The sequence below is a fragment of the Alosa alosa genome, chromosome 24, assembly GCF_017589495.1.
Source record: "Alosa alosa isolate M-15738 ecotype Scorff River chromosome 24, AALO_Geno_1.1, whole genome shotgun sequence".
Lineage (NCBI taxonomy): Eukaryota > Metazoa > Chordata > Actinopteri > Clupeiformes > Clupeidae > Alosa > Alosa alosa.
Genome location: NC_063212.1, coordinates 20724939 through 20734926, shown reverse-complemented (window position 1 = coordinate 20734926; position 9988 = coordinate 20724939). Strand labels below are relative to the sequence as shown.

Sequence of the window (9988 nt, the reverse complement as noted above, 5' to 3'; positions counted from 1 at the left end):
TTTCAAAAGGCTTTTTATTATTATTATTATTATTATTAATAATAATAGTGACTATAGCCTATGCGAGGCTTATGTTTGGCCTATAGCAGGCCTGAAATGTTGATGAACGAAATAGGCTACCTCAGTTGCAACATTTCTCAGTAAAAGCGTCACATAACATTAAATTGCCTATTCATATAATAAATAAATATGCAGGGAAACGTTACGGCAACATTTGAATATAGCAAAATAAATACATATTGGCAACTCACACTAATGTCTGCTCTTGATGGCAGTCAAAAGTCATGCAATCTCCGTTTGGAAACTGCTCTTGCACCGTGGCCATTTTGGCTCCTGTACCACTTCCTTGTGAGCCATAAGCGGATATACTGCGCTCGGATTGGATACACATTAACCACAGTTTCCTGTATCCTTCGCTGTTGAACTTGCTCGCTACAATGACTGCGTCCCAAGTTGTTACGAGATTAGCTGGCGTTTCTGGGGCGCTTGCCGTGGCCGCTGGGGCTTATGGAGCACACGGTAGGAAAGGTTTATTGTGTTGTTATGTGTTGCATGACTGCGTGCTCCGAATCAGGAGTATAGGCTGGCTGTTTGACGTTCTGCACGTGAGTAATGCGTGCAGTGACAGCGGGCACGATTACAAACTAGCTAACCTATGTTACTTAATGACAGCAGTTTAGCAAAAGCGTTTTTGAAGTGAAGTGAGGCTGAAACGAATTGTGTGGTTAGTTAACCAGAATTCATATGATGGGCTATAGCGACGGACCCTGTTAACGGGTATCTGCTAGAAGCACAGTGACACTGACAGGAACGGTGACATAATTGAAAAAAGGGGGCGGAACTGAACTGTGTTCTATAACCATTAACCTTCCCTTTGTTTTGGCTATTTAGGCTTCAGACGGAGTGACAGAGAGGATTACTTGAAAGAGGTAACAACACTGCTGTCTGTCCTTGTGTAGCCTACTTAATTGCTATCGCCCTAATAATGAGATCCACTGTGTTATTCCCTGAAGTAGGCCTACTTGGAAGCATTACATTACATTTTTATTCAAATATAATTGCACATATTTCCCACACCATGTCTGTGGGTACCAATATAATTTTGATCCTATCAACTTCTTTTCCATCTGCTTTGTCCACAGTTGTATGAGACCGGCAAACAAGTATCATTTCTACCACAGCCTGGCGCTCGTAGGTGCAGCCCGCTGCCGAAAGCCTGCACTGGTAAACTCCTGACCATGTCACAGAAACATTTAGAGCGTACTCACACTATGCCATCTGTACTATACCAGAGTACGTTAGAACCCCAAAGTCCTGTTCATTTGACCAGTGTGATCGCTCCGTACCATACCCGGGTCCGCTTTAGGAGGTGGACTCGGGCACGGTACGGTTGGGCTTATGATCACGCGCGCCTACAAAGATTCTAGAGCACAGCAGCTCTAGAGTGCCTGGGTACAGTTTGATAATATGCAGTGTGAGTGCGGACCAAGAATGGGAGAGAGCCATACTCCGGCACGGTAGAACAGTGCCCAGTGTGAGTACGCCCTTAAAGCATTGTTTCCCAACAACCTTGGGGTCGGGACCACATGTTGGGTCTGGGGTCACCTGAGATATTGAGTATCTTACAATTGACCAGTCCAGTACATTACATTAAAATATATATACATTAAAAAAAATATATATAAAAAATCCAAGTGAAAAATATCCAAGTTAAGTAACTAATCGGATCCTTCATTTCAATCAGACAGCCCACATAAGATGTTTGATTGACATAATCATGTTTGATCAACATTCCAAACAAAGTAGCAAAACAACCAGATTAGCTTGCTAAGACATTTGTACCACTATCGACTAGGTGTTGCAACAGAGATGTTGTGTGAATGGTTGGGGTCGGCAACATTTTGTGACATCAAAATAGTGTCACCTGCCAGAAAAGGTTGGGAACCCCTGATTTAAAGGAGCACACCAACTTTTTGCTAGGCTAGGTAGAGGCTAACTGGTCTAACCCACTTTCAGTGAATTATGCTTAGCTATGCCAATGGTGTCAGACTGGGGTATTGCACGCAAAGAGAAAGAGAAGGATATGTATCCTCTTATCTCATTTTGGAGCGCAAATAAGTTAAATTTCCCAAAAAGTCGATGTGTTCCTTTAAGGATCTCCTGCCAATGCACAGGGGTGTCTTAATGTTTCCTTTCACAATGTGGTTCAACACAAACACCGTTTTTCCCGGGTTTCTCCTGTATTTCATGGTCATCTCCCAGCACCCTCCCGTTTTGTTATTTCTCCCGGAAAACTCCCGTAATTTGCATGGCCATCAAACTTCATTTTAAAATCATTGATCCATTCAGGTTGCCAGATTGTGTATGAAATACACCCTACACATACACGATCACTTAGTTTCAATTTCAACCGTTTTGTCAAAGGCTAAAACTTGGCAACCCAAAACCAAAATAAGGAAGCGGGTGCCAACTGCGCAGCCTGAGTCTCGTCGTAAGCAAGCGGGCTAGTTGAATGGCCTACTCCAGAACTAGCTGTTGTGAAATTGTTTAACTGATTAACTGAGTTAATTGATTAACACATCACATAAACTGTTATTGAGTGTTGTTGATGCACTGAACTACACTGAATCTGGCAGCAAGCAGCTTTGGAGTTCTGGAAGTAGGCTGCAGGCAGGCAGCTGGTGGATACATAACTGGCATGCGTAAGGTAAAAGCAATATCATATCATGAATAGCCTATGTCCTAAAAGCAAGGCCTGTAAAATAGTTGTCCAATCCGGTCTTTTTTTTTTTCAGCCCTTGATATTACTTCAGTTTGATAAGTCTGAAAAACACATTATCTGAGAAGCGGATAATGTGGGCATTAATATATAGTAAAAGTATTACTCATAGCCAGCCCAAACTTTGTAGGATGGATAACGAACATGTTCTCAGTATGACTGAATCATTAAAGGGGAATCATTATGGCCCTTTTGGAAGTGCAAGAAGAATGAAATGAAGTGTATTATAAACTTGTTGCCAATATTTCAGTTCCACATATAATGCGCACAAAGATTTTAAGGATTAAACAAGGGAAATTAAGTATTGTATTTGCAGACAAAATACGGCTTAGTGCCATGTGGGTACAAAGAAATATTAGTTTACAATACTCTCAATACAACTCATTCTTCCACTTTGTTCTCAATCTAGGGCCTTATAAAATCAATGCATGCAGTAAAAAACTTTTGATGGTTCAGTCCTTAAATATGTTTGACATGTTTGATATGTTTGTCTTCCTTCCTACAAAGTTTGAGAAGACTAGTAATAACACTTTTTAAGATGTTCAGACTTGGCTCCCAAGATACAGCATTTTTAGAGTGTAAAAATCCAAGGGCAGAGAAAATATGAAAACATTGGAATTGAACAAAAATCTTTAACATGTCTTTGTTGTGGGACCTAAACATTATGAAGACAAACTTTGAGCAAAATCTGATAAGGTACGCAATGACCCATTATTCAAGATAAATTCCCTCCATACTGTTTGTATTGATCCTATTGTGAGTGTGAGAGGTACATTTACGGACATCTTAGTGGTATGGCATTACTACCGTTAATAATGCGGTAATGATAATAACATCAACAATAAAAACATTGTTTTCTTTTCTCACTGCAGGCTGGCACCATACTACTGGCTGGCATGGGGTGCTTCTGCGGATCCTTGTACCATCAAGCGATTACTGGTGACCCTGGCCTCAGCAAGGTGGCACCAATCGGGGGCACACTGCTCATTGCTGGCTGGGCTGCAATGATCCTTTAAACTCTGAACTTTGACCTCTCTCTCACTCAATTGGTAGCCTTGCACTTAAATTCCTCAGTGTGATTTAACATTAAATCCATAGCTTGACATGAAATGTTAATGATAATGGTGGACCTCACATCTATGAATTATGGGTATAATAGCAGAGGATCTGGATGGCTTTTGCACAGTCTTCGCTGGCCACTCACTGTCACAGACTCTTTTTTTTTGTGGCATCTGAGTTACAGTTACCCAGAATTCCCTAGTATCTAGAGAGACCTGCACTGCTTATGTTAATCTGGCGTATTGTATTCTGTTGAAGTTGACCCGTACTGAAGGTTTTATGCCGCCTGTGTCTGCCATGCCAGGCTCAGGGGGGAGAGAGAAAAAGAGAGACAAAATGTTGTAATGTGTGTCTTATCACAAACCTCCGTTTCAGACGTGTCTGTGGGACGAAGATAAGACCTCAGGATCACATACCCCTCCTATCCCCTTCTTTGACTCTTCTACTTTCTATCACCCCTCCCCCCCTCCACACACACACACACACACCTATCACCATGGAAATTGCTGTTTCTTTTGTTTCTGTTTCTGTTTCTACTGCCCAACAATATATATAATATTTTTTTTTTTTTGATTCGACCATGTGTGTATATATGTTCAAACTATTGTGTTTTTCCCCTTTCAGTGTGTACCGAAGAATAAAGCTTTTTTTGATGCAAAGTGGAGTGTGGAGAGACAATTGTCAGCTTTGACCTTCTATATTAGTGCTTAGTGCTTAGCTCGGTAGCGTCAGAATAATTTCTGAATGGCTTGCTGGGTCAGTGTTTGCCGGTCTCACATAACCCTCAGGGTCTTATCCTCCGAGTCTACAGACACAAGAGTTCATCAGAGTCACCCTCCCTTTTAGCCCGAGCCATGTTCAGACCTATCTGCATTCAAATTGAAAGTGAAAATCCATTGAAGCGCTAATTCCTCAGCTCTTTTGACTGTAGGCAGTGGCGAGGAAGCTTTGAAAATGGCTTTATAAATCTTCAGGGTCAATTTGCAAGGGCAGCGTTCATAGAAGCGAGTGGCTTGGAAGAAGAAAGAAGAGGAGGAATCCTATTTGACAGCGGCACGTATACGCTGACGAGCTGTGATCATGACGACTCGTAAAATCCTCATTAAGGGAAGGTAGTAGCGGTGGGCATCTTTGCTAAATCAGCGTTTGGCAATCAAACAGTTCCCTGATGCCTGCCTCCATGCCCTTGGGTATTTCACGCTTTAGCACTCGTTAGCGATGCACCACCATCATGCCTTAAAACAAGAAGACCCCCTAATAAAAAAAGACTTCCAAAATTATCATATTCCAGTATCAAAGAGCCAGAGTATTTCTGCTGTTGAAGAAAAACACAAGAATGTAGACTTTAAACATAGGCAAAAAGCAGAGGTCTAGGAACATGTTCAGTGACTTTTGACAAGCAATGTAGGTGTCACAATCACAAATGACCATCTTAATCCCACCGTATAATCAAATTAGAGCCCACATGTACCACAGACTACCCACAGCAAGAAGTTCATTGCTTGTTGTTGGAATTGAATTTCTTGTGTTTCTGGTTCTTTTTTAACACTCAATTTTAATCTTATTCAGTAGAACGCCAGTTTTACTTGGCAGTTGTTTTTGCTTCTTCACTGTTTGCCACAGAGACCTCTGGCAACCATACATGAAGGCACACTACTCGCCATGAGACAAAGCCTATGTCTCTTCCACTCAGCAGTCTCCTGAACATGCAGACGTATCTATTGATGTTAGCATGTGGCAACAAGCAAAACCAATGCTGCACCGGAGTGCATTGTTTATAACCGTATGGTTACTCTTTGTGTTGGCTGGCTTGTGTTCGGTTTTTACCATGCACTTCAGGTCAATGACAGATGTAAGTAGCCTGCTGGCCTTGAGCTTTTGTGTGTTTCTGGGCTGCCGGTCTGTCAGTCACCGCAGTGGAAAGGTGTAAAACTTGTCTTTCAAGCACACGAGATAAATTTGTAATAATGTCTCTGATGAATTCAGTTTCAAGTCATTTTCCCTGTCCTTTCTTTTCAATTTAGCATGGAATATAGTGCTTTTTTGTGGTTTATTATTTTTTCCCTTGTACCTTGCAATTCCTTAATTACCATTGTTTCTCCTCACCCTGGTTAGCGTGAATGCCTGGGCCTTATTGATTTATGCTTGTGGAATGAATCTAACTGGAGGAGGATCTAAAATGAGCGCCAATAGAGGCATTGTGTGCTTAGTTGGTGGCTTTTAGAGTGGTGGTCCCAATTTGTGTGGGTCACAAGCTCTGCTTTCTGGCTTTCCACAAAATGCAGACTTGATATGATGCATTATGGAGAACAAAAATCAGACTTTTTGTGAGAGACAGTCCTTGAATGTAATGATGTGTTTATCACTGTTGCCATTGTCAACCCTGGCCCATTTTGATGGGTCTTTGACAAATGTTGAAAAATTTTAAAAACAATTTTAAAGACTGTGTGGGTGCCCCTTCTGTATGCCAAATACCAAATGACTGCCACTGCTTCACTCAAGGCTATATTAGCCATATCATGCAGCTATACTAAAAGCTGCCACTTACTGCAGGAAACACGCTGGACCCTTATGACCTCAGGAGACTTTGAATGGCAATCATCTTAGCAGTTATGGTTTATGTCAGTGCTTCAGGGCAACACTTTATTGTGACAGTCTCACGTTTAGCATCAGCCTGGTTTCTCCAAACTCACTCACTTGGTGAAGAGTTCTCACAATTGGGGAAATGTTTCCAACACTATAGATAATTTGGTGAGGAGCGCAAAGGGCTGGAAGTCCTTGAGCAAGATGGAGATCTGTAGAATGAGCCTCACCATTAGGCCTAGGCTACCTACTGTACCTCCATGAATTCAGGTGTTATTGTTGAATGGCGAGATGAATTCAGGTGTTATTGTTGAATGGCGAGTTGGTTATCATTTACCTCATTCAAGTTTCTGGTGTGATAATTCCATATGTGCTTTTATAGGCTATCATTTGAATCTCTTGACCCTATGTGTTGTAAACTTTCTCTCTACCGTTCTCTCAGATCTTCGTGCAAGCCTTGACTGACCGGCGCCACTGTGTGTTGAATCTGCTGATAGTTGAAAGAGGGCTGCTGGTTCACAGGAGCTTCAGCACACACACACACACACTCCCCTCTGCTCTCTCTTTCTCTCTCTTTCTCTCTCTCTCTCGCCTCTCTGCCCCTGCTCTTCTTTTGCCTGTTCCCCCCTCACCCTCACTGCACCAATTATGTGCACTGTCAGCTTCCCTGATACGGCTTCAAAGGGGAGGTATTTCAAGGTGACACCAGGGAGAGAGAGAGAGAGAGATGGATGACTGGCAGTGGATTGAAAGTCTTTTGATCACACTCCTGCACCTCCTGAAGAAGAGGAGGGAAAAATGCAGAGGTGGAGAAGAGGAAGAATCTTAAATGCTGTCAGAGGCCTCCTGCAAGAGAAGAAGCCTGCTGTGGTGACAGTTTGTCTCCCGAAAGACTGCTTCAACACCCCCCCCCATGTAGAAACTGGGGGTGTCCATCGATTTATAGTCCGTGTGTGGGGATGAATGCCATGATTTTATGTCTTTGCTCTGAATGGGGAAACACATTCTCTAATGAAAACAATTGCAGTAGGCCTATTAACTATAAGCAATGAAAGGGGATTTTATGTGTTATCCTCAACCTGGGCTCTGTTCCATGCATAGCCTAACTCATAAAACTAAAAACTAAAAAAAAACTTGGGGCTTACAGAAATTTTGCCATTACTTTTTTTTTGTTCATTCAGGCCTTCAATCATTTTTCCACAACACAGTTTCATTTAAGAGCTGTACTATCTGGCAATCTGATTACGAATGGTATAGTCTAATGCAAGACACGTTCGTAAATCCCAGTTACAGCAGAGTAGCCTACAATATTAGTCCGTGGGGATTTTAGATGAGACAACGCGTTGTAGTTTCAAGTGTTGTGTCTACGTTACTACCGTTCCCAAGATTCTCTGTAGGCAGTGGCACAGTGTTTCCGGAGTTTGTGTCGTTAGGGGGAAGGTGGGCGCCCGGGACCTGTTGGAAATGACGGGACGAGAAATCGGATACCAGTGCGCAAATCGAGCCGAACACCCCCGAAGATAAGACACAACTTCAGACCAGCAGAAGGGTGTGTTCAATATAACATAATCTTGACTCCTTAGAGGATTTTAAAGAGTATTGCGCCGTATCAGCTTGTTAGCACGCTAGCTTTCTTTGCATTTATCCCACCTGTCTGGCTAGCAAATGAACAAGCTAATTTGAGCCGCTTGACCAAAACTGGGGAATGTGAATTGCACACATGGACCCTGCGCGAGGTAGTGTCAGGAAAAGCAGGTGCTCTCCACGAGAAGTGCAATACAATGCAACTACTGCCATGCTTTATGGCATAACACAATTAGTTTACGACCAGGAACCATTTCACTTTATGATGGAGTTGAACTTGCCATTTGACCGAATCGATAGCTGCCTTAGCTAGCTAATTAGCTTGCCGCTGCCACTTACGTTAATCTTGCAAGCTAGTTGACCTACATAGCTAGCAAAGGAGGGCAGGGTGGGTAAATAAATGTCCGAGTAACGTAACAAAAATAATGTTACAAAGTTGCTAATATCCACAGTGGCATTTGCACGATATACACGTAGCATATAGGTAAATGTTAACGGAAAGTGACACAGTCGATACAGTACACACTTCAATAGTTTGGGATGGACCCTTTAAACTGAGATTGGAGCCTACGTTTCTGCTCCCCCTGTCGTAATTGTCAAGGTACATTTTCTGTATTCTCACATCACATAATAGCACGTTAGCGTTCTGCTTTGTTTATGGCAATGATCGGCTCCATTTGTATTGTTTTCATTTTTTGGTTTATATATTTTTGGGGTTTTATATCCTACTTGGTGCACCTGCTCTGTAGTCAAGTGTGACACGCGTCTTTACATGGGGACATTTATATTAGCCTAGACCTCAGGTGCGGCAGATGTGTAATACTCAGATAGAGTTATAAGATATGGTGTGTACTAGCATATTTATGGTGTGCCTTTTAATGCATTACTTATGAGTAGTATGTAGTCATTGATCATTATTTTACATAATACTGTATTTATTATTTAAGAAAGCTTTGAGCAATAAAGATTTGTCTGTAAATCCTGGCCTTATGTTTAAACTGTAGACCTTATTATGTCAATATGCAGACAGTACTGAAGCACCATATGACAATGGAGGCATGTAGAATATGATGTAGTTTTATAAACCATTTTGGTTTAAATTCATTTCTGTGTTTTTTATGTTTTTTATTTCTAAGTAAACCCCAAAATTCAACAGTATTGTAATATTAACAACCATCTAATACAGACTCTCTCTCTCTCTCCCTTCCTGCACTATCTCTCTCTCTCTCTCTCTCTCTCTCTCTCTCTCTCTCTCTCTTCCCCCTCCCTACGCTCTCTCCCTCCCTCTTTCCGTCTCTTTCACCTGCTCCCGCTCCAGGTTATGTCCAATGGAGACCCTGATGAGCGCTGTGGGCCCGCGGGGCCTGGCCCCGGCCAAGCGGGCCTCGGAGGTGGACTTCCGCTCGGGTACAGCGCTGGAGCAGCTCTCGGCCCAGGTGCAGGAGCTGGTGCAGCTGGAGCAGTGCGAGTTCGGGGACCAGACGGCCCTGGAGGTGCACACCGCCAAAGACTTCATCTTTAACATGCTTGGTGAGTGTGTGTGTGTGTGTGTGTGTGTTTGTGTTTGGAACATACTGCCAAAGATTGCAACATGCTCGGTGCGTGTGCGCATGCGTGCGTCTGAGTGTGTGTGTGTGTGTGTGTGTGTGTGTGTGTGTGTGTGTGTGTGTTGTTTGTTTTTTGCAGCACACCGCCAGAGACTTCATCTTTAACAAACTTTGTCAGTGTGTGTGTGTGTGTGTGTGTGTGTGTGTGTGTGTGTGTGTGTGTGTGTGTGTGTGTGTGTGTTTGTTTGCAGCACACCGCCAGAGACTTCATCTTTAACAAACTTTGTCAGTGTGTGTGTGTGTGTGTGTATTTGAAACATACTGGCAAATATTTAATCTTTAACATGTGTGGTGTGTGTGTGTAAGTGTTTTGAACATACTGCCACAGATGCAAACACGCTTGGTGAGTGTGTGTGTGTGTGTGTGTGTGTGTAGT

The 9988-nt window shown here is 42.6% G+C and overlaps 2 protein-coding genes across 2 annotated transcripts in view; both read left to right on the top strand.

The window, feature by feature from the left end:
* The first annotated feature begins 368 nt into the window (after nucleotides 1-368).
* tmem256 (transmembrane protein 256) lies at nucleotides 369-4497 on the top strand. The gene is given in 5 exon segments (XM_048236250.1): nucleotides 369-519; nucleotides 892-929; nucleotides 1143-1154; nucleotides 1156-1224; nucleotides 3652-4497. Coding segments are annotated over 5 exon segments (345 nt in total). The 5' UTR covers nucleotides 369-437; the 3' UTR covers nucleotides 3796-4497.
* Nucleotides 4498-7606: 3109 nt separating this feature from the next.
* Nucleotides 7607-9988, top strand: part of tmem102 (transmembrane protein 102) — a 24393-nt gene continuing 22011 nt past the window's right edge. The window contains 2 exon segments of the mRNA XM_048236352.1: nucleotides 7607-7970; nucleotides 9324-9535. Coding sequence (XP_048092309.1) covers nucleotides 9334-9535 — 202 coding nt within the window. The 5' untranslated portion in view covers nucleotides 7607-7970; nucleotides 9324-9333.